The sequence below is a fragment of the Melanostigma gelatinosum genome (genome assembly GCF_949748355.1).
Source record: "Melanostigma gelatinosum genome assembly, chromosome: 18".
NCBI lineage: Eukaryota > Metazoa > Chordata > Actinopteri > Perciformes > Zoarcidae > Melanostigma > Melanostigma gelatinosum.
Window position 1 is genome coordinate 18,545,320 of NC_136651.1, and position 25,712 is coordinate 18,571,031.

The 25,712-nt window shown below is 42.6% G+C and overlaps 1 protein-coding gene across 2 annotated transcripts in view; it reads right to left on the reverse strand.

The window, feature by feature from the left end:
• Nucleotides 1–1,843: 1,843 nt before the first annotated feature.
• The window catches only part of tcf4 (transcription factor 4), a 111,215-nt gene continuing 87,346 nt past the window's right edge, over nucleotides 1,844–25,712 (reverse strand). For both annotated transcript variants that reach the window (XM_079289556.1, XM_079289557.1), the window contains 5 exons: nucleotides 14,559–14,697; nucleotides 11,083–11,236; nucleotides 8,891–9,120; nucleotides 7,949–8,087; nucleotides 1,844–6,838 (listed from right to left, as the gene is read on the reverse strand). In XM_079289556.1, coding sequence (XP_079145682.1) covers nucleotides 6,790–6,838; nucleotides 7,949–8,087; nucleotides 8,891–9,120; nucleotides 11,083–11,236; nucleotides 14,559–14,697 — 711 coding nt within the window. In that variant the 3' untranslated portion in view covers nucleotides 1,844–6,789. The remainder of the gene's footprint in view (nucleotides 6,839–7,948; nucleotides 8,088–8,890; nucleotides 9,121–11,082; nucleotides 11,237–14,558; nucleotides 14,698–25,712) is intronic.

The window sequence follows — 25,712 nt, forward strand, 5'->3', positions numbered from 1 at the left end:
CTGTGTATGTTGTGCTTTTCCATCTCTTCACTGAATTGCATCACAAGGAACAAGAAGAAAGAAAAAAGGCCACAGTTCATATATTTTCACCTTCACCTCATGATGTTAATACTGAAAATGACAAAGGGAGAACATGATGAACTGAGTAAGAGGATGAGTCCACATCAGCTCATGTCCATGTGTGTATTTGTGCTTATTCTTCATTGGCTTGTTGGAAAGTCCAGTGTCCTGTAATCCATGTGGATTTTTAAAATGTCTCAATAAATTCTTCCCTGGCGTTGCTAAATTGTATTTAAATTGCTCTTTTACTTTTTAAAATGTGGGGCCGTATCCTGGTTCATGAAAGTGGTCCCGAGCTGGGATGAGACAGAAACAGCTGTGCAGATTTGCTGCAATCAAATTCTGAACCTTTCCAAGAAACTGTACGTTAGCCATCCATCATCTCAAATACATTCACAACAATCCTGCACATTTCTAGGTTGTGTTGAAAATCTGCATCACCTCCACATCTGTCTTGTTCACGTGTTTATTGGATCGCTGTAGAAATAGAAATGTTAAAATGAGACACTGTGGTTTTAGCAGCGGTTAGCATTGAGGATCTTTGTTGGGTTGCCAGGTTTGAGCTCTGCCGGCACTCTACCGCCCACGAAACCCAGTGGACTCTCGGATGGACCGGCGACTGGCTTGTTAGCTAAACATGTAAATCAGAGGGCTTGGAAATTGTTGGAAGGTCTGTTTTTCCTCGGAGTTAGGCAAACAGTTTCCCCTCCTTGCATTCTCTGTGCTAAGCTTGGCTAACACATCCTGGACCTACCTCTACAACGGACCCGCAGAAATGCAACTGATCCGACTAGAGCGACTGCATGGTAGGGAATAGCCACCGGAAAAAAACAAACATGCCGCTCACCGTCAAAAATGTCAACTATAAGCAAAATCCAGAATTTACTGAAATGTTAAATGTAAAAAATGTATTGATTTGAAACTGCTAGTATTGACTGTGGCTCACTGAGCACTAATAACAGCAGGTGATTTAATACATTTGAAATACAACTTTATAAAACAGAGCTCATTAGGACCCTAAAAGAAATATAATCTCAAAATGTATCAAATAGTTTGTCGGCCGGTTTATTTCCTCTGCTCGGGAGGTTCTGTCTTCAGTTTGTCGGTCAGCAGGATCCCGGGAACCTCGTGGCTCCGTTCTCACACTTGGTTGAAGGGTGTAGCATGGGACAAGAAAGAAGATTTACGTTTTGGAGCAGATGAGAATCATGGGGTGGATACTTATCATATTTTCATGAACATTGCAAGAGAGGGCATTTGGTGTTGAAGGCGGCTCTGAGTGCCCTTCTAGTTGTTTCTTTTCATGGTCGTCCGTTTAGAGAATTCTGTGAACGTCAATTCCTTCAACGAACTTATTTAATAAAAACTAAAATAAGCGTGAGGTTTAATAAGCTTCCGTCCCAAGAATAACGTAAAATGGTTCAGAAAAAAATACTTTTTACTTATTCATGAATATGAAACTGGAAAAATATGCAATGCCTCAAGTGAAATGTTAGGCAAACCGAGATGTTGGCAGGAGTTTTAAATCGTTGTTTTCTTTTGGCAGTGACTTACATCGTCTGTTATGTGGAGGTTGAAGAAATGAAAACACCTTCCTTCACTGTTCATTTGATCATCTTCTTTCTTTCAGAGGATGATATGTTAGCATCCAGACTGGTCATCTGTGTAACATGTTTGAAGTGATTTGTAATGATTGAATTTAGAATGATGATAATGTAGCAGATTGGCTGTGCTACTGATGTCGGTTGGTGTTCGTGCCTGAAGTATACACAGGTGTATTTAAATGAGGTAAGCTCTGATGAGAGAAGAGAGAAATGCTTCCTGGTTCTGACATTGCAGGGAAAACAAAGGACAGGAGCGGCCATTTTGAATTCAACTCATTATTGTAGTAAACCTGGTACAGAGTAACAGCTTACAAAGCTCATGGCACAGTCACTGAAAAAGAGAAATGAGGTGTGTATGTACAACAAGGAGGGAAAAGGAACGCTGATAGAAACATCAGGGGTAACATAAAGATGAAGATACTGTAATTCAGGAGATGACTTGGTTATACAACAAAGAGAAAATACCAAATGAAGCATCGCAAAAATAACATTACGCAAAAAATACATTTAGCACTGACACCGACAGATTCAATCCTAGTGTTTAACCTTTAGGTCCAATTCAAAGCAGCTCTTCTTTTTGACAAAAAGCTCAATTTTAATGGCAAACACTGAAAACTAATGACTGAACCTGCCCTGGACATGATCCGATATCTTTTTGGGAAAATAGCTGATACGATTGTTTGCTGACGACCTGCTTCGTTATATTAGAGACATTCCAATCTTTTATTAAATGTTCATATATTAATCTTGAATCAGGTGCTGAGGGTGTTTCATTTGATCAACATGTACAACCCGTCCTGAAGAGAACCAATGCACCAGGAGAGTCGGCTTGTTAACTCTTTGGGTTCCTCAGTTACGTGTTTGTCATCATTTATGTAACTAAACATAAAATCATAGATTTTGTGATACTACACTAAAACAGTTTCCGACAAAAAGATTAGTATTATTTTATAACCAATTTCTATTTGTTACACATTTTTGCATTTCGCAAAAGAAGGTAGTATACCTTAAGTTGTGGTATCCTTTGTTTTGATGAATCAGCATTTAAAGGAACATGTATTTGTTTTGGGTCTTTTGTTCCTCCGGCTCAGACGGTGTGAGCTCAGAGGTTCATGTGACTTACACTCAGATGGTCGACCACAAACAGGACTGAAGCTAAGAAAAGTCAAACAACTTCATCATCATCATCGCCCATGACCGGCAAGTCCTCACCCCACAGAAGATGCTTTATGACTATTTACACGTTTCTCTGCAAAAAATACATTTCAAAATGGTAATGTCACGAGGCATGGAGAATTAAACCAATATCATATATCTTTTATGATTTCTGATTCCTCGAACCCTCAAAATGTTTCCCACAGATATAAACATAATGTTGAAAAAAAAAAAAGAATATTCTGAACCTTTGACCTCACTACATTTTCAATGTGACACATTTTTTCAACATTTTACGTTTTTCATATTTTAACAAAAAAACCGATACAACATATTTCTAAAACACAAAGTAACAACAGTCTACATGTAAAAATATAACTTTTACATACACAATTTCAAAATAATGGTAAAGTTCGCCATTTTGTTGCATACAATTTACAAACGTCTGTGTGTTGTTGCTTGGATAGAGAGCAGTGCGTGGAGCCGTTTTGTCCTGCGCAGGGTGCCGTACTAGTCAGTGTGTTGTCATTGATAACACTGAGGGGCCTCGTCAACTTCTGCCTGTTCAGTCTTTGAGAAAATAAGTCCTCCCCAAGCAAACAGAAAATAAAAAAATAACAGAAAAGGGCACCCTCCTTATATATTGTATATACTTTTTTGTACAGTTATATATAGATTGATTCACTCAAATAGATTATTTTCCAGTTTCCGTGCCTTCCTGTTGATTGGGTAGGAGTGTAACCGCGTCAAAAAGACCATCGACAGAGAACAACGCTGTCAGACCGCAAATTTTTTTTGTTTGTTTTTTTACATTTTCTATAATATACATGTAAACCAGAACAGACAAAGAAAAAGTAATAAGAGAAAAGAGTCTTCTTAAAAAAGCAAGAGAGCGAGGGAGAGAGAGAAAAGAAAATCTGTTTTATAACATACGACCACACACTTTGTACTGAAGACTACATTGGCTTACGGACAAGCCGATCAAATATTGATAAAAAGCTGAGAAGCTATAATACAAGAAGAGACGCGTAGTTCACCATGGAAACAGGGCTGAGGCTTGGACCAGGAAGGGTTTTGGGGTTCTGGAGAACTTGAGGAGGGGGCAGGGGCTCATCTTGCTAAATCAAGCGTCTGCCTCATTGGCTCCAAGCCAGATCACGCTGTCTACTTACATATAAGCGTACAGTACATTAAATACAGTTTAGTTTTTTTTTTTTTTTTATTATCCAAAAAAATACTTTTTTTTTCCTTTTTAGCTTTTTTTAAATTCCCAGGTCTGGTAAAAAACCTGACTGCATAGAACCTAACGACTAAGAACAGGTTTCCCTAAGCTTGCATCCTATTAAAAGACCAGGTACGTGTCCTCCTCTGGCAACTCGAATGATATGAACTCTAAAAAGGCACATTGGTAGAAATGTGAATTTTCAAATTGCATCTGTGGGACCACTTAGGTGGGGCTCTGGTTTAGGGCTCATAAGGCTAGGGTCAGCAGAGAAGACAGAACTGGGACCGGGTATTAAACAAAGGCCTGGACTGAGGATGGTTCACACTGGGGCGATGGTGAAAGGGGACTTTCAGATTGACACCAGAAAACAATGAACGTCCTTGCAGATATTCCAATCAGTAGACCTTGATGCATAGCAATGCAATAAAGACTACCGTCTTCTTCCTGCCCTATCTGGTCTGGATGCATTTATTCCTCAAAGGTCCCGGCCATGACTTTTGTCACTGCCACATCCCGTTTATTCCCGATCCGGTATCACTCCCAAGTCAATGTTCTTCCAAACTTCTACACCAGGAACCAGGGCAAGTACTGATCTGGTGTCATTTGATTCACATATGATTTCAATTGTCATGTATATTGAGCAGACAAAGGTAATCAGAATGTCTGAACCCTAGGTCATGACTAGATGTGAGGCTTTAGTCTCTACAATGCGGAACAGAGGACAGTTCCACATGTTGCCAGACATCAACATCCCTAGAGGATTGCAAGGCCAATGAAGTGTGTAGCAGCTAATGGTCCCAGCAACACCCAGCTAGCATCAAGCGGTCAATCAGAAAGTCCCCCAAGGTATTTACTCAGGGCAGGGTGCAGGTTAGGGATTCAGATACTAAACCAGGAAATGGGCAAACCAAATGAGTCCAACACACGAATGCTTTGACTACTGCTGCTTGGCCCCCAGGAGAAAAGTACACACCCCTCACCGTGATGATTGCTCCCTTGCTTCCCCTGCAGCGGTGCCATGATGCAGACCACGAGCTCCTTCCTCCTCTGCCTCTATCTCTAGCTCCTAAGGAAGTTGGCCCACTTAAATCCTTTCCCCTTACCCTTCAATGACTCCCAAAACTCTCATAGCTCAGGCCCTCGGGGACATCCGGACCACTCGATTCAAGTGATCGTAATTCGGGGAATGTGCTGAAACATGGAATAGAATTCACTTCAGTGCTGAGTGCGGCCCTCTTCCCCTGTGTGTGTGTCATCTGTCCGTCCTCCCAACCATCTGCCCAGCAATCCTCAGACTTCCGCCAAGGCCTGGACGCCGATTAGAACTCCTGCGTGCTCTGACCTGTGGGCACGCTGACGAATATCTGACAAAGGACTCCGCTTGGGGATCTTTCTGTCGTCATGTTTGCATTCGCACTACAAACCCACAGAAACAATCTCAGATGAAGGTGTCGAGAAAACTCTTTCCTTAGAAGTACACCTTTTCATTACTGCGTGATGCTTCCTTCATGCTTCTCTTCTGTAATTCTAGCCTCAGTAATTGAAACACCTCAGTCCCTCTGGAGTCATTCACTGATTGATTGATTAACTGATTCAATGATTGATTCTTGAAGTGTTCTCTTCCTCCCGGTCAATACACACGGGCCATTTCGGTACAACTCTGCAGGCTTTTGTATGTGATCACACTAAAGAGTTAGCAGTTCGCACAATTTAGCCACTTGCTAACAAAGTTAACGCGGCCATTAGCATAAAACACTAATAGAAATACACAAAGAGGTTGAGATTTTTCTTCACGCAATCTACTGTGAGTGTTTGCAGGTTAAGAGGGAATGCATTAGAAGGGGACGAACGGGTTGCCCCCGTTTCTCCTGTTGAGTTTTTCTCTCGGCATCTATGATCGTCAAAAAGCGCTTGCGAACTTAATTGGTTTGTTCGAATGACTCGGCACCTCATGTCTTCTTTCTTTTAAATGTGTACTTTGATCTGCGGGAAGGTGTGGCTCGTAAGGGGATGTGTGAGTGGGCAGCTTGCTTCTGTGATACTTCTTGACATTTTTTTTTTGTTTGTTTCACTTCACTTCTCTGTGTGTATCTATGTGACTGGTTTGCATCCAAGAGGAGATCAGGCACAGCTTCATCCACAGTGTGGCGTTAAGATTGCCATTCAGTCAGAGACGCGCAGGAGCTGCATCCAACGACAGCTGCGCAATGTTGCTTCAAGAAAAGAAAAGAAAACTCTTTAAAACACTTTGTGATATGTTTCGCTCCGTTCTGAACAACCCTCCACAACCCGTACCCTCCTCACCGCCCGTGTCCTGTCGCACTCTTTTAACAAGTTTTTTGTCATGTTTTCCTTTTCTCATATATACTATATATATATATATATATCGAACCATTTTGTTCTTTAACACTGGGAATGCTGATAAAACAAGTAGTACAAGAAGAAGAATTTCTTGGATGATGTGATCGCAAAGACTTGTCCATTGCTGTCACTTTGTGTCAAAAGCTCCCACAAACCGCTGGTGTTACAGCTCAACGTCTCCACAAAGCAGCATCCAGTTCACTCGGTGACCAAAGCATCTACTGTGACTCTGCAGTTCGTGTTCTCGACAGAAGACGGAGGTGAGGAGGAGGATAAGAGACAGACGAGAGGAGAGAGAGAGAGGCTGATCTGAGTGGTCAGGCCGGAGATCCAGAGATCGGGGTGGGGGGGTCGATCGATTGCCGGGTTGTCATGGAAACGCTGTCAGAGGAAGTGGTCACTCATCATCTTGATGAACTCTGGCACCTTGGACCTGGAGAATAAAAGAAGAGGGGTGGAGGGAGGGGGGTGTTAGGGGGCACAAGTACTCGCACAAAAACACAGAAAACATGATTGAGTGTTACTGTAACGCCGGGTTCACACTGGACACGGAGACGCCGCGCTGTGTCAGTTATCACACGAGCAGGAGCCGGGCTGTTCACACTGTGGACGGATAAACAGAACTGGATACAGCTCTTGGCGACGCCCCATTCATTCCTATCAACGTTGCTCAGTGGAGCATGAAGTAAAAACTGTTTGACTTCTGAGTATAAAATGACCCGGATCTTCCTCCTCCATAGAACATAGAACAAGCGCACGAACCAGGCAGCATCCTCCAGTTCTGCCGAGTTTGGCAAATTCGGTTTACGTGGGTGCCGAAAGGACACGGGGGAAGCAGGTTAAAAAAAGCTTCCGCGTTCACTGTGAACCCGCGTAAAGCCCTAATAGTGGTAGCGCTATGTGTTTCATCACACGGTGAAGTTTATGCAGTCAAGAGGAAAAGCTCATGAAGTGTCAGAATAGAAAGGGAAGATGTTCTGGGGAGCATGACTGTGCTCATGGGTCCTAAAGGGCATTTGGTCGACATGTTGTCTGTGTCAATTTGAACCTTTTATTTCTCCCCTGCATGAGAGTGACAGTAAAAACGATCAGTGAACTTAAAGTTCAGAATGGTTACCAATGAGCAAATTGATTGGTTGGTTTGATGATATAAATGGTTATACAACACATTGTATCTTTAAAGTCATGTTTTTTTGTTCAGCAGGAAACTGATGGTTCAAAAGTACACAGACATCAAATGAATTAGTACCAGACAAACGATAACTTGACCATATTTTGACCCTGAAAGCAGGAACGTCCTTTTCCAATTCAGTGATTGGGAGCCCAAATATGATAATGAAGTATATATTCTATTAACCTCAACTTATTGTCATTGAAGGCATGTTTAGTTTGCCAAGTGATTTAACAAACTGATTGCTTGAAGTGTCTGGTCTGGTTTCTGAATTCTTTGGTTTTAAGTTAAAGGTACAACAGCAGATTAGTGACGAAGTGAAACCTTCTGACCATTCGGGGGGGGGGGGGGGGGGATGTTGCTGCGTCTTACATTTGTCCCAGGGGGTTGGAGGCGTCGGCCATGGCGTGGTGCGCGGCGGCCAGTGAGAGGGAAGCCCCGTCCGATGACACGTTGCCCTTCTCCTCCTCGCGACGCTTCAGACAGGCCGCCTTGGGGTTCAGGTTCCGCTCTGGACCGAGGCAGAGAGGGAGAGAGGGAGAGAGGGGGGGAGAGAGGGGGAGAGAGGGAGGAGAGAGGGGGGGAGAGAGGGAGAGATTGATATCATCCCTGACTGTGTTTTTCACTGACGTATTTCTCCGTGCTGGGTCACTACACAAGTAGTGAGACTGAAGCCAAAAAAGCCAAATACTTCAGCCAGGTTGAAGGCAGGTCAACAGGTGCCACTGCTGCCCTCTCCTGGAGCTCTTGTAGCACTACATGCTGGATTTGTAACCTCATGAACCTTGGTTTCCATCTTAAAGCAATTTAAGATTTAAAATAAGGGAAACATTTTGAAATTTCAGAATATAAAACATTTAGATCATTATCTTTAAGATCCCAATGTCACTGCAGCTCCAGTTGCTTATTAAATAGAATGAAATGAAATCTCATATTTTACCACGTTCTTATCACAAATTTAGATTTTTTTAAGTTATCGTAAATTTCAAAGAGTTTTCCATCGCAGCCGACTAGATGAACGACTGCAGTCAGTGATCAGTGACCGTTTTACTGGAGCCTCTTAAACTAGATCTCCATCACTAGCACGGCCAACTCTCCAACTTCTTCATTTTATATAACGTGTGTAAATGGAAATATTATTTATTCATTACCTTCACAACCATGTCAGTTGAAGAACAAGCTGCAGAATATTAGTGTGTTTTCATGATCACAACGAACAATAAATAGTTGTAATAAATACATGAATAAATAAACAGAAGAGGATAACAGTAAAACCACTCGTGAGGTCTATTTGCGTGTCTACATTGAACCGACCTCGGACTTGCTGCTCCAGGCTGAGGATGACGGCCACGGCCTGGTGCAGGATCAGTAACTTGGTCTGAGGCTTGTCGCTCTTCAGGTGCAGCTGCACCATCTTGCCCAGCTCCTTGAACGCCTCGTTGATGTCGCGGACCCGCAGACGCTCCCGCGCGTTGTTCGCCATCCTCCGTTCCCGCTCTCTCTCCATCTTCTGCTCCGGAGACAGGTCCTCGTCGTCGTTGTTGCTACGGTGACCAACGACGGGCACGAGAGCGGGGAGAGCGAGGGAGGAGGAAGGATGAGGGTAGGAGAGGAAGGAGGAAGAGGAGGATTTGAGGATGAGAGCTCTTTTTTTTTTTGCTTCACAAGATGATTCATTAAGTGATGAAACAGGGAGCAGGGCCTGGAAACACACATCATGTGCTGCCCCGGTGGTCCGAATCCTGTCTGGAGCAACTTCTTCATTTCACGTGAGAAGAGTGCTTCTGCTTTCTTTGCCGTTTTTGTGTGAAATTAGACTTTTCTGATCGACAGAAACATGCTAACACCAACATATAGGCTTGTTTGCAAACCAATATGATGACGAGCTCATCCAATAGACTGCTGAAGGCGGGCAGTGGTATTTCATCTGGGTGATTTCAGACACAGCTTTACTGTAGATGGACATAAAGGCTTTCGGTTGGAAAGTTGTATAAATGCTTCACGCAACCTAATTTTCACATATGCATGTACACGCAGCGCTCTAGCTGAAAACAAGTTATCTGAACTTGAAGAACGCAAACATGGACCATGTTAAGGTCAACACGGTTTGCTGGATCACATGACGATACGTTTCCAAACTCTGCAGCACAGCATGGGCAACATATGTCTTATCTTTATCATCAAACTGTCTGCATCATCATCATCGTCATCATGACCCCCACCATGATGTACAATCTTTGAGTTTGGGATCCAGATGTTTGGGCTGTTCCTCCAGATGAGAAATATCAATGGAGGGGTGAAGGCTGCTCAGCTGCATCCAGAGCGGGAAATAAACAGTGTGACCAACGTTGACCTTTCTAATACTTCAAATGTCGCCGGCCTGAGTGTCCATATAATGAGTGGGTTTAGAATACGTTAAAAAACGTCTTTTGAAGGCTTATTGTTTCTCGCCAAACAGCAAGAATACTCATTACATTCACCAAGGAGGTTGTGTTTTCACTTCACTTTGTTTGCTCGTCAGCAGGATAACTGAATAACTGTTGGCCTGATCTTGCTGACACTTGGTGGAAGGCTGTACCAGAGGCCGAGGAAGAACCCATTACGTTTTGGAGTGGCTTGGTGAAGGTCTGCGTTCCCCAAGTGCCCTTCTAGCCACCTCCGCCAACAATGTTGTGTTTTCGGTTAACTTTATATCTTTTTTCAGCAGGATTACGGAAAAACCACAGACCCAGAAACGTGGTGGAAGGGTGTAGCACGGAAAGAACTCTTTCAATTTGGGAGTCGTTCCTAATCATAATCACTCGTGGAAGCCGTCTTTGGTGGGCACTCTCTCCAACTCTTCAATGTTTCTGTTGGTGTTTATTCCCCAGCTCTGAATGTGAGGCAGCACTTCTTTGGGAACATTGACCGTGGGCTCTACTCTGTTGTGTGAGAAACAGGTAAAACCGGGCTCAAGACCGGGCTCTACCCGGAGACTTCATGTCCACCAGAAACCTGTCTTAATATTTAAAATTACAGTTTTTGTAGTTGTGAACATGTTGAAAAAAGAGCGATGTCTGGTGGACATTGCACATACAAGAAGTCTCCGTATTAACTGATGTGTTTAGCTGCTTCTCATCACACTTGGTCACTTCATCAAAGTCCAGAGGCTGGTTCCCCAAACCCCCACAGCTGACAGTCCTTCCTTTAGTCCTCTCTCTTCAAAAACACTGTTTATCTGTTCTTTTGACCTCAGCTGACCACTGATCTGTGGTTGCCTCTCAGCGGTGGAAGAATATTTGTATAACTCAATCAATCCAAAGTAGAGGCAAGTAAACCTCTACATTCTTTCAGAAAAATGACTTAATGTCCAAGTTTACAGTTCCTGCCCTATCCTCGGAATATGCTGACTGACTTCAGGAAGGTCTCTGAGCGCGTAGGGGTTTTGGGTTCAACGGCGGCCCCGGCCCAGCTGAGGGGTTCGATGTAAGCGACCGTCTGTGGGGTACCTGAACCTAGATCCTAACCTCTCAATTGATTTCAGGTCCTTGCTGTCGCCGTCCTCCTTCTTGGCGTCCATGGACTTCGGGTCCTGCAGGAGGTTCTCGTCCCCCTCGTCCTCCGACTTGATCTCCGAGCCGACGGAGGAGGTGCTCTGGCCCTGAAGGCCTCCAGACAGGGCTGCAGGAGGAAGGAGAGGAGGGGTCAGAGGGGGCACGTAGAGGAATACAATGTACAATTGGACTTGACCACTTATATTTGACGTGATTGCTGTCGTAGTAATTGTCCTCAAAGAAGTAGTCCGAATGACCATATAAGGGACAATTCAAGACATGTTCGTGAAAGTTTAAACTGGTTCAACTTGAGTGAAAGATCCACAACCAAAAAGAAAACCCTATTGGGATGGATGAGGCAACACAGTGATGATGGATGTGAGGGTTGGAATTAGGAGAAACAACCAAAACTAATCTCAAAATTGTGATATTTCCTCAAAAAGGTCTCATTTAAAATGTTGCCAAAAATAAAGTATCTGCAGCAACCAGATCCTGACGTGCCAGAGACCAACAGTCAAGTGGCAAAAAACACTTTGACTGAACTGCAGGCTGCTGAACACAGAGCAGAGAGGTTGTAAGTAGAGATTGTATGACAATGTAAATATGTATAGCATGAAGAACCCATTTTTAAAACTAACATAAAACACTGCATATTTATGTGGACAAAACGGCTAATTTAGGCAAGTTGTGGTTAAAAAAGAAGGTAAAAAAAAAAGAATATGGACATGGTTGCCATTCTGCTGATGTAGCGTGAATGCAGCATCGCGGCCGCTGTGAACAGCTAGTTCACCAGTCGACCTCCGAGATGGCGGCGTTGGGAGAGTTGCGGTGCAGACGTAACGCTGGGGGCTCTGTGCCCTCTATGTTCCGCTCTCCTTAGCCGAACACTGCCGTCTTTATTTGACGTCTGTATGGATCCGTCGCTGGGACTCTGCCAACTTCTCAGTCAACAGAAAACACTCACACACACACACACACACACACACACACACACACACACACACGCGACCAACGATCGGCCATTTTGAATCTCCGTCTGCCTGACTGGAGGCATTTTGTCTGCAGCTTTGAGTGACAGCCTGTTTGGTTTGTGTGCCAGCGGCTCTTTCCATACAATTGCTGTGTTGTTTGTGCACAAATAGCTGCATTTACAAAAAAAAGGATTTAAACTGTGAAAAGTGTCTCTGTGCCTCTGAATGTCACTGGAGGAGACTTTGTGTGGGTGCGTGCGTGCGTGCGTGCGTGCGCGCGTGCGTGCGTGCGTGCGTGTGCGGCACATACTGAATCCAGGCAGACGTTTGTTCGCTCTGCAAAAGTGAAAAACTGAAGTAAACCCACAGATGTCAGAATGCGGACTAAACTACTGTCCCACAATGCATTGCACAAGTGAAGTGGAGGAGCTGCTCAAATCTGCAAGTCATTAAGGACCCCGAAAGACAATTTCCTGCCAAAGACGGAGCAGTTTTCTATGTAATTGCTATGTTTCTATAAATCCTCGTCTCCTATCAAGATATAACATGAAATAAAAATATAATCAGAGTGAGATGATGTTGAGGTGTTTGGTCACTGTCAATCAAATCCGATCAAACTACACCCACACAATGCTGCCGAGGCGGATTAGCTGAGTTTCTGACTGTTAAACTCAATGAATATCACCTAAAGATGCGTCTTTAAAGGCGTCGCTTATGCAGTCATGAATATTCAATGTTTTGGAGCGACGATGAACATTTGAAGCCAAGTTTTCAGGGGCTTTTTTAAATATTGTGCGTATGGTTGTGGAACAGCTACAGGAAAAATAAATAAAAAAGCTTTATGAAATCTACATTTCTCCTTCCTCCTTCTTAGGGTTAATATGGCTTCCCAAAGTGGCAGTTTGTGGCGCACGTCGCATTATTTTCTCCAAATGTTAGAAATGTATAAATTCACTCATTATAGGAAATGAAATACAATAAAATCATTCAACCTGCTCCAGAGAAATGAAAGCAGTTTGAAAGAGAGTATAAAATATATAAAATGTCTCATGAATGTATACATAATATACTAGGAATAAATTATAAATCTTGACTTCTTTATTAATATTTTGAAATTGAGGTTGGGAGAGGGGGAAACCACAGCTCTGCTCCCGAGTTTGAAGTGTTTGTTGCCAAAACCATTTTAATGCCCTCTATTTACAGCCTCTACACACTCAACTGTGTGTGTGTGTGTGTGTGTGTGTGTGTCTCTCTCTCTCTCACCTCATTAAACACACTTGGCTATGGCTGCTGCTCGCTGAACTTTCCCTGCAAGCAGACTCATTTTCAGCCTTTAAAAAAACCAGCTCAGGGCGAATTTGCTCCACAGCGCGCTCATATACACACACACACACACACACACACACACACACACACACACACACACACACACACACACACACACACACATATATATGTATATATATGTATAGGTGTTTTTTCCTTTCTCGCCAGCTGAGACCAGACTCCACGCGTCAGCTTTCTGATCCTCGTTCTCAGATAGTTTCCTCGGCTTCACTGTTTTTTTGTCATTTGTTTCTCTTATTTTTCCTGCTATTCCTTTTCATCTTCTTTGTTTTGTATCCCAATGTTTCCCTTCTCTCCACTTCATCTCGTCTTCCCTTATTTCCTTTTCTTTCACTTCATCTCGTTCTTCGACATTTTCTTTTTCCTCTTCTTCCTCGTTGCCTTTCCGAATCGCCTTGTTCCGTTCTCTTTTTGATCTTTTCCTCTTTCCTCTCTTCCCTCCTAATCCTCCTATTTTTTTTAAATAACGGTCTTCTGTTATCTCTATTCTTTGATTTCTTGCTCTTCCTTTTAATTTATTTCTTCCTCTTCTGTCATCTTCCCATTTATTCCTTCATTTTCTTGCTCTTCCCTTTCCGCTTCCTCTGACTTGTGATTGTCTTCTTCCTCTTTCTCATCATTTACCTCTACTTTCATCATCATCCTCTTTTCCTCTTCTTTGTTTTCCTGACTTTCTTTTTCATTTCAGCACTTCGTCTTCCTCTTAATCTTCATCCACTTCTGCAAATTCCACTTTGACTTTTCTCTTCCTTCGCTTCCTCTTCATTAGTTCTCATTTAATCATTATTATCATCATTATACGATGTGGAGCTGGAATCTGGTGTGTGTTTGTGTGTGTGTGTGCCTAAGTGCATGAGGGGATACCAGTGGGATGCCTGTGCTTAAATGAGAACACACGCATGCAACAAAAACAACAGATGCTGATACAGTTTCTCCACCGGCGACTGTTTGTTCGTGATCATCGTTCACTCACTAAGACAAGACGGACACACTGATGGAGTTACTTTTTTTAAAATGTGTAATTAATAAATGTCTATGTGAAGAAGCAACAAAGAAGGAGAACAGCGCTGACATTGTCCGAGTGTCAGTGTGTCTATGTAACTGGTGTTGATGAAGCAGGGCGGGTCTTACCGCGGTACGGGTCGGGCTGGTTGAGGTCCGGCGACGTGGCCGACTGAACCGGCAGCTGAGGCCCCGGCCCCTGACCCGCCATCGAGTGTGCGCCGCGCAGAGGGCCCCCGCCGCTGCCGTCTTCTCTGTGAGAGCCCCCCTGGAAAACAGAGAGAAGAGAGATGGAGAGATGGTTCATATCTTTATATTTAAACAAGCAGCCCTGCTCTGATTCCCTCTGCATCTTCTGAAGTCCAGCCTCTTCCAGGTCTGAACTGCTGGCTCTCAACTCCCTTGGACTAACATTAGGTTGCGTTTAATGACATTATTATTTCTGACAGTTTTGAAAAAGGTCATATACTTTCTTCTTTGCTTTGTCCTTTTACTTTTGTCTTGTCCTTCCGTCTTTAAGGGACAACGCTTAAAAAAGCATCAGTGTCTCTGAACGCTGTCTTCTCTCCTCTGACCGGTTCTTTCCTGGTGGCTGCAGGTCTCACGATACACAGTTGGTGCTCCAGTGAGTATTTGTGGCAGCAGGACGGTGTAGCTGGGATTGACTCTAAATAACCGAGTGTGTGTGTGTTCATGGTGTACTTTCCAGGGATTTTGCTGGTTGGAAGTTTTATTTTTTGTGTAAATATTTAAACAAAAAAAACAAGAAAATATAGTTCAAACTGTGGCAACATTTTTTATTGTGTGCGATATAATTCATAAAACTTGACTTTCAATCAATCAAGTTTTGTTCATACAGCACCTTTCAAAGAAATCAAATGCAATTCAAAGTCTTTTACAAATGATTGTTATGAAAATGGAGAAACGATGGAGAGATTAATGGACATGAAATTAGGTCAATAAAAAGCTTCATCCGTTTTGACTTGTGTACCCTCGGTAGTGGCACGTTGTTAACAAGTATTTTATTAATCCTATTAAGTCCCTTATTTACTTAAAATACATAAATTATGTTTTATCTATCTGGCTTGGTTTTACATTTTGTCCCGTTTAAAAGAAAGTAACTGTCCTACTAAATCTTATTGTTCCTTGTTGCACTTTAAGCCAATAGAATGCTACGTGACTACAACCAATTGTATCGAATTGTTTTTGTATAAACCCTAATGTGAGAACACCAGAGGAGGGGAAGAGAGATCTCACTCTCCAACACGACAAAACAATTACCAAATTAGATGGTCATAAAAACCAACAGTGGAAAATCGATCTCACTCTGGAATAGTCCGTATAAAGTGATGTCGTTCCCCTCCAAATGTTGTAGTTCTGCAATTGGCCTGCTGAGGGCATCCTCTGCCTTTCTAAGGCACTGATCTCCATCTGACTCTCTCTCTCTCTCACACACACACACCTACACACACACACACACACACACACACGCACACACACACACACACAATTACGCTCCATGTTTTAAAAAAAATGTCCTCTCCATTTTTCCAGTACAGTACAACTCAGATGGGCAAACTGTGCTCTGCTCCTCCAGACTGCCTACACGTGTGTATCTTTGTGTGTGTGTGTGTATGTGTGTGTGTGTTTGTGTGTGTGTGTCTCGGTCCAGGTTCATGTCTGCATGTCTGACATGTATATTTACACTTTTAGTTGTTCGTTTTTTTTATTATTTTTGTAACTCCATGTGTGTTATCATGGAAATACTGTAGGGCTCCGTGTGTGTGTGTGTGTGCTTGGCTGAATCCTATCCATCTGTCTGTCACACGCATGCACACGCACCCAAACACACACACACGCATGTACACACGACAGCACAACAACTGACAATTATCTTAATGCCCATATGTTTAATTGTGGGATTTCTAATTCCCAGAACACCGAGCAGCTTCCAGCAGGGACTCACTGTTTTGGCACAAAATGGGCTCTCTTCATATGTGTGTGTGTGTGTGTGTGTGTGCGATGCTAGCTTTCTCGTGGCATCCTGCGGTTCAGAACGGTCTCCCTATCTCTCACACCCTCCTTTTCCTGGGCTATTTCCTTTGAACATATCAGCAGGACCAGTGGCCAGATATGAATAATCATAGATATGTCTCTGTATAAGCTGGTACATGAATGTTGCGTACATGTTTTGAACAGGAAGCCCAATGGCAGTGTGGGGGGGCTTCAATGGTGTGATGATCACAGGGGTCTGATTATTTTGCCCTCACCAATTACCTAATTCATGAAGTGAAGACACACTGGGAGAGGGTTAAAGTTCATCGACGAAAAAACACGGACAACTCCCAGACCAGACGAGTCTGTGGTAGAGACCTGTCAATCAGAAGGTAGCCCCGCCCTAAAGCATCCAATGCTTTATGGTCTGTTTGACTCTAAATGGACCATAACTTACTAAATGGACATCATGCTGTATTGAAGAAGACTTGAAACTAGAGATTGAGACCATAAACTCATGTTTACAATGTTTACTGAGGGAATAAATCAAGAGAGAAGTAGAGTCATTTTCTCATAGACTTCTATACACCCAGAGGAGTCGCCCCCTGCTGGCCAGTAGAGATAATGCATATATATATATATATATATATATATATATATATATATATATATATATATATGTATATAAATAAAGGTCTTTAAACTGACACAGGGCCCTTAAAAAAGACTGCCTTCGCTAATATTGGTGCTAATTTCCTAAAAGAAATTGTGATGAATAAGATTACTAAAACCAACTGACAGTGAACGTGGGAGTTTTGGAGCCCTTAGGGTTGTGGGTCTGTTGAGTATATAAGAATGGTTCTTCTTTTGGGAACTCAGCGAATGCTTTGAGAATATTATATTCATATTTGGAGCAGATTATAACAGATCATGAATACCGAACCGAACCTCTCAGTCTAGGGCTGTGCAATTAATCAAAATCCAATTTTGGCTTCCAACGATTATGAGAAGAGAATAATGGACATTAAAAGGTTATTGTGCAGCATTCCTTTCCGCAATGACGCTCCCGTTTTTGTCCTCGTGATATATGAATCCAGCGCACCCCGTTCCTTTACAGCGGTGCCCTTTTACAATGCTATGTGGCTGGGACTTTGTTTTGCCGTGTCAGCACCATTCATATCTATACAACCAATGTGTTCATGATTAAAGTGTTTACAAGAGCACAAAGCTCTTATAGATCTGGCCTCTTCATTTTGCTCTCATAGTGGCCCAGATCGATGCGTTACACTTTTACAAAATGTTGCATGACGTTTCCAAAGTCAATGAGGAATCCACTTAATTGATGGTGATCTCAATATTGACCGAAATCATCGTGATTATGATTTTTTTCTTCCATAATCGGGCAGCCCTACCTCTGCCTGTGTGTTAATCCAGCTGGCTGACAGCGAGGCCTCTCCCACCGTATGCCAAACTCCCGTCTCGCTCCACGCAAATATCACAAAATGTCAACTCCCTTGTTTGCATGCGTGTGTATTCACTGTGTGTGTGTGTTTCAAACTGAGCCTCTATCCGTCCATACGTCTGTTTGCTCCCTTATTTATGATTTGCCTCTTGTCTTTCTTTCCGTCTATTGGTTCTGTTCAGCGCCTTTCATCACTGCCTGGATTCCCAAATGTGAAATGGCAGCAGCGAGGGAGACAGAGAGGGTGGCGTACATTTTTAATGGAGGGCTTTTATATTTTTAACGAGCCTTCCCTCTCTCTTCCTTCATTCTGTTCAACGAGGAGGGAAGACGAGGAGACAGACGGAAGAGAACAATATAAATAAATTACGCATAAACTGATCTGCTGCCGGTGTTGCTGTCATTGTCACCGTGAACCACAGCCACGCCCACTTACCCACCGTCCCTCAGGTCCAAGGCATCCGATTGGATGACAGATAAAGCCAATAACAACATGGAAGCGGAAGTGAAAATGTTTTGTCAGCCACGACTGCGGGCTGCGGTTGAAAGCTACGGAAAAAAAATTTGGAGGTAGATCTTATCTTAAAATGGCAATGAGTTCACTTTTGTTTTGGTCTGTTTGGATTTTTGTCAGAGTTGCATTCAAGGACGCTCGGCCATCTGCGATTTGATTGATAATTGCTGCAAAAACATCTCAGTCATGAGATCTTGTGTCTGAAAAATCAACCCCAGACAACAAATGAGACCCACATGTGGTTGCTGTGAAACATTTGAAGTGAATATTGTTTGATTAATTAAAAAAAAAAAAGAAGATAAAAGTAGCTGTTCAGCAGCCAACTCTCAAAACACAGATGTCGGAGAGTCCTGATGCAGGAACAGAGAGTTTTCGAGGCACTGCTAACAACTGAATAAACTTTTCTTGTTGGTGCGTTCAGGGACCCTCTACAATCTGTCAGTTGTTTGCCGAACACCAAACCAAAGTCACGATTCTTTACACATCTTGTGACGAGTCGGCCGAGTGTAGGAGGTATTGGCGAATGCTAGCCGAAGCAGAGTGCTACTAGCTACGACTAAGAATCTGACATTTATACCTTTTTTTTTTGTTTGATTCCCAAACAAAAAAAAGAGTTTGACGCCCAGCTCCATACAATATTCCAACACAAATAATGCTACGTGACAGGGAATATTAATTATTCATATATTTACTTTTAACGGTCACTGAAAACCTTGATCCGCGGATGTTATCAGCGTCACTTTCTCCATTCTTCTACATGCTACTTTTCTTCTCTGCTCGGAAAAATGTCATTCCAATAAAGCAGATTGGAATTGAAAAGAGGAGGAGGTGCTGAGTAGCTGTCATCTGCAATGCTGTTGATTCGTGGGAAGTGTGTTCATTTTGTGTGTGTGTGCTGATTACACAAGAAGAAGAAGAAGAGAAAGAAGGGAGTTTCTGGGTCAAGAGATCTCTCTCTCTCGCTCTCTCTCTCTCTCTCTCCCTCTCTCTCTCTCTCTCTCTCCCTCTCTCTCTCTCTCTCTCCCTCTCTCTCTCTCTCTCTCCCCCTCTCTCTCTCCCTCTCTCTCTCTCTCTCTCCCCCTCTCTCTCCCTCTCTCTCTCTCCCCCTCTCTCTCCCTCTCTCTCTCTCTCTCTAACACATACACAAACACACGCAGACAGGTTTGTCATGCAGCTGTAAACGGTCGGGACAAGTCGGTCTCTGCTGCTGCCGTAACGCGTCCGAGGGAATTTACCGACTCCATATATTGTAATATTTCCCCCTATACTAGACGGATTTCTGCAATTTCCTGTTGTCGTTTCCAATTACCGTTGCAGTCTGAAGAAAAACCAAAAAAAATACACCTCCACAGAGGAGGAAGAGTTCATCCCCAGGGGAGGGTGATGTTAGGATATTTTTCTGGAGGATTATAGATCGCGATATGTCCTGTGCACTCGTGGAACTTCTTTTTTTCCCGAGGGTGGTGTCAGAGGGAAGGTCAGGGGTTCGGCAAAATCAGTAGGGATCATCCTCTGGGGAGCAGGCATATTCAACATTAAATGAATATATGCCCCATTTTCTGTTGTTGATCAATGTCGTTGAGACGCAACAAGGCCTCTGAGGTTTGTTTATATTTTGTGAGTGCGATGCGTTTCTGTAGATGTGATATGACGTACATTGGATATCTGAACTGTAAACAAACTGGACTGGGGTCCACGTTGGTCACACACACACACACACACACACACACACACACACACACACACACACACACGGTGGAACTTTCTTAAAACTGAACAGTCTCTCCTCTGTGCAAGCTGAACACTTGACAGAAAGCACCTGCTGTAACGACGTCACACACACACACACACACACACACACACACACACACACACACACACACACACACACACACACACACACACACACACACACACACACACACACACACACACACACACACACACACACACACACAGCCAAGTGTTGAGAACTTCCATGGGAGGAAAAGCACAGCAACATTTTCCAGTGGCGTGATGTGTATGTATTTTTTCTTCCGAATTCTCTGTTCTGTGTAATGAACAGAGTGAAGGATGACAGAGTCCTCTGTCAAGTTAAATGTCAAACAAAAAAAAGAAACGGAGGAAAATGGAGGAAAGAACGATGTCGTTTGTGGAAAACTTCATTATGAGGTTAAAGATTTGATGACATGAGAAGTGATTTCATCTTTTGTCATGTGGCCTTTGTGTTGTGAGCAATTCAAATGAGTGAATTAGTAAGTAAGTGCCAGCCCAGCACAAAATCATTTCTGTTAATTATATTAATGTATATAATGAAATATTCTAAAATAACATTCAAGATTAGTGTTTTGTTGAAAGCTAATTGTTATTCATATTTTTTTTCTAAATTATTTTGACATTTAACATGTTTTTTTGCAGTAGTTTGTCATATTTATATATTAAATGGATAAACTGTTAAATAATCTTTAATAGTGGCGTGTGAAGGACATTGGAAATAGTAGTTTGAGAGAAAAATACTAATTTGACTCAAGGTCCACTTACTGGCCTTCTGCAGAGCTTTCAACTGAAACAACCACAGATTGAGAATGTAAGACAGCATTGCAGCGTCAGTGGACCTGACATATATTTTATAGTTTAACAAACATGTCGTTTGTAAGTCATACTGCAGCTCATGTTCTTTATTTGAACTCTATTTTATACATGCATATTATTTAGTATTCATTCATATTCAATACTTATTTGTTTTTCTCACAGTTCCTTTATACCAACAGTGCATTCTTCATTGCTCGATCTCAGAATGTTGCATGAGCCAATTCTCAAGGAGGTTAAAGTGTATTCATCATCATGAAGGCGAGGCTGCAAATATGATTGTTTTTAATCTGATGAGAAATCTTTGAAGGCACTGTTATTGTTTTTTGATATCTGTGGCTGTTTACTGTACAATGACCACCGGGTGAAGGTCAGAGTATGCACATCTTTTTGTTTTCAGCATTACATCACTGAAAACATTAGCAGCACAATCATCTAATTACAGGAAGAACATGAATAAACAGACCAAATTCACCGCGCTTTATGTTGTCTGATTGCTTAAATTGTTTGAGTCTGCCCTTTGTTTCCCACCTGTTTTCACCAGATGTTAGGATACGTGGCCAGAAGTATGTGGACACCCATGTGTGGTAACTGAACATGTCATTCCTAAACCATGGGCGTTAATCTGCTGCTATAACAGCTGGTTTGGTCTAGAGTCGAGACCAGAGGACCCACTTTTTAAAAAGGACAAACCACCGTGACCCAATTCACAACAGGCCTCATCTATAAGTCATGACAACTGCAAATCTGTGCATAAATGAATGTTACTGACCATTTTCAATGCCATTTTTGCTTCAACTTGTATTATTTTGAGTAGGTAAAGCAGCCCTTTAGCGGAGGCATACGTTTGAAAAACCCCAATGAGGCACCTTCATGTGGCTCAGAAGTGTACTGCTGATATAAATGTTGCCTGGAAGAAATTCCGCTAGTATTTGGCGACCCTAATAAAGTCCCAAGTCTTTGGGAATGACTGTCCTAGTCCAGGGGTTCCCGACCTTTTGTAACTTAAGGCCCACTTAAAAAACCAGTACAGGCTGTTCTCATCCAGCATTGGTAGCGATACCTACGATAAGTAACGCACCGTAATTCGTAGGTATCCCACGGAATGACTTTGTACGTTATCGAAGTAATCATCAACGATGAAGTATAAAGATCGCAAAAGCTGTTCGTTTCCAGAGTGAAACGAGAAGTCAACGTTGATTTATTGATCTCGTAACTTGCGTACTTCAGTAATGGCACTTACGAAGTAATTTTAACCATACAACGATCTTTTCCTAAACCTAACCAAGTAAACCTAAACCTAACCGAGCTGTTTCCTGTGAAGACGGGAGTTTATTTTGAAAAGACTATACACGATGAAATTGCCACGTGTTGCCGGCTTTCGAAGGGGAAACGCACGAAACCTGAGGAGTGTTAATTTATCATACGAACCGTTGTACGAGGGTAGTTGAACGTGGCTAAACACGTTTGTTGATTTGCGTGGCGATATTCTCATGTAACTGGTCATTATTGAATTCAAGCATTTTTATTCATTCAACATAACTAGTGTGGTAAATTCCCCCCCCCCCCAAAATATGTAACTTTTCCATTGAATCCACCCATTTGGCAGTATCTCTGCAACCCACTAGATGGCGCTCTGAGGCCCACCAGGAAAAACACAAACGTTTGTGGGCATTGGCTGCCCATTCGTTTTTGTCCATATAGTCCCGGAACAATTTTAGAAAAATATCACAAAAGATTTTAAATGGAGCGACGGTAGATTTCCATCAGCTTATAGGAGTACATTTAGTGAAGAGATGCAGAGCATTAAAAGGCATTAGCGTGTTTTACAGCAAAGTGATGCAGATTACGACCCATTTCACTTACTGTAACACTGCTTAGTGGAGACAGAGAGGGGCATTCCTCCCCTTTAACTTTTACCCTCGCACACCCTCCAATCCCATCTCTCCACTGTATTACCACAAAATAAATGGGCTGCTTATCTTCTTAGTTTTCACGGATATTTTGTGTGTTGTTATTAACTGACTGCAAAGATTTGAGACAATATAAACCGAATAGACCACATGTGCGTATCTGCATTAATGCGTTTATGTATTTCAGTGTGTGTATGACGCATTAATGTCAATATGTATGCGTCTCTCTCTCCTGCATCAGTCCACCACCTGTTTTCCCAGAGTTATGACCTCAGCCTGCAGGCGTCTCTGCCCAACACTGCCAAACTACATACAGCTGTGTGTGTGTGTGTGTGTGTGTGTGTGTGTGTGTGTGTGTGTGTGTGTGTGTGTGTGTGTAAGAGCAAGAGCAGCAGAAGAGAGAGAGAAAGAGAAAAAGTTGTCACATCTGCAAGGGAGTTAATGGAAAAAATATATGTAGAAAAGAAACAAGAAGTGATAACTTAAGGAAGTGCGGGAAAGTTACAGAAAGACAAATTGAAGAATGAAAAAGGAAGGAAAAGAATCAGGGAGGGACTGGAAAAGGAAGACAGGAAAGAGAAGAAAGATACAAAAAAAAGAAAGGGGGAGGAGAAGGGTAGAGTAGTGAAAGAGGAAATGGTGGATGACTAGGAGAGTGTCATAAAAACTAGGAGAGAGAGTGAATGTATGCATGAGAAAAACAGAAAAAAGTCTCAGTGCAAACACAATGGCTTCATCTTAGACATTACATCACTCCTTCCTCTCGTTTCATTTTCCGCTCATTTGTTGCTGTTTTTTTCAGTGCTTCTATTGAGTCTCTTTCTCTTCTTTTGGTTCAAACTTCCTGTTTACACTGTACACTCACACATGCTGCTCCTCACACCATACCGAGGCCCCGGGAAGCAAACCTCCATGCTGTTGGGTGCCAACTGAGATGTGTCCACGAAATCGAGTCTTGAAAAGTGTGAGGAATTGTGGGGAGATGTCTTGGCAAGATTCATAATGTTGTTTACCTGTTCTTCTTAAACATGGCTTATTTGTCATAACCACAAGCTTTCCCTGACGTAAACTATACTGTAAATGCCACGTGGATATCGCAGACTACGGACACAAAAAACAGTCAAGAAAAACACAATTGTCTGGCGATAGTTCAGCAACACACATGGGTTTTCATTGGCGTTAGTTGAAAGCTGGGTGCGTCTCATACACGCTCAAGAGAAACACTTCTGGAACCAGCAGCTACTGCATAGAGGTGAGTCCCCCACATGTCAGTGGGTCCCCACAATGTCTTGCTAACCAGAAAAATAAACACTCGTCCAGGGGAGGAACCATGCCGCGATTGGCCGCGAGCATTCGAGCCGCACTGGCATGGTGCGAGAGTTTCAGCTTCATAGCGCAGACATGAAGCTGAAACTCAAGAAAATGCTTCAATAGGCTCTACCCCCCCCCCCCCCCCCCATTTTTGATAAAAGCAAATCCAAGTGCACAAAATCAAACTAAAGTAATCCCAGTGATGCAATACTAAAACTATACATACGCACTATTAGAGCCGCCCACTCTGAGTCGATTAGTGGATTACTCGGTCGTAAATTATGACTTATTTCCAAGAAACTTCTGAGCACACTTCTGGAAAACACATTTAAAGTTGTGCGCTAGTGGACTTCGAACTTCTTTGGTCGAGGACAGCCCTACTCCCTGTATTGTATAAGATAGCTACAGGTATAGAAGTACAGGTCTCTTCCACTTCACACCTTATGTCCTCTCATGTAAAACACCTGTGAAATAACCTTTTGCATGTCTGATCCATCCCTGGCAATCTTCTGCAGACTCAGTGTTGTGTGCACGAGCGCATTCATTGATCATGTTTTTTTGATGAACGGGTAACTAACTAACCTCTTTCATGAGGAGACTTCGGCCCCCGTCTATTCCTTCCCATCTTCTGAATGACGACTCATTTGAATCTGTCTGAACGGAACTTTGAGCTCGCTCTTGTGGCGCGTGAACTTCCACAACACATATGCGTAGCGTCCATTGTGTCCAAGAAGGAGATCTGATCGTGTGGCCGGTGGTCATAAACTTTCCACCTCCATGAGGAAACAAATTCCTATGTATAATAGCAAGTCCGAAATGCACTTTGAATCATTTCAAGATTAAACTGTTTGTAAAAATATTACCCGTAACAATGAGTTCACTTTTAATGTTTTCTCGGGCTGAACCGCACGTCACCTCATAAAGCTAAACGCCAAATTTGTCTCCGGAGACGTGCAACGAGCAGAAAAGTGTTAGAAAGCAGCTCAGAATAACACTTAAAGAGCAGTTTGCAAGTGTTTCCCTTCAATTTTACAAACTTCAAAATGACATCGTGAATCCAAAACGCACTGTAATCTTCTTTCCCCTTTGGTCAAATCTTTATGTACACAGTTTGAAAAGCAAACGTGTTAAAACTAACAGCACAGTTAAGGAAGTATTTACTTCAGCTTCAAAGTGTTTCGTGGCCAGAGTGAACAAGTCTCTCTGTGACTCAGATCCTCTGTAGAACGTCTTGTTCTATTAGTCTTCAACATGGAAATCATTTCATAAACTTATATATTTGTATGTTGTCTCTTTCTTTCACTGAATGCCTGATTCTTCTATCTTAACTTTAATTCATTATCTTAAAGCTGCATTGATCCGTATTTTTGCCCACAGTAAGCTGACAACAAATACCAATGTGTGTTGTGTTTGTGTCCACCTGATCAGCTTCAGTCTAATAGTTAATGTTGACTCTGGTTTGGTCTCCACTAACCTACCAAAAACTATTTGCCTCTCTA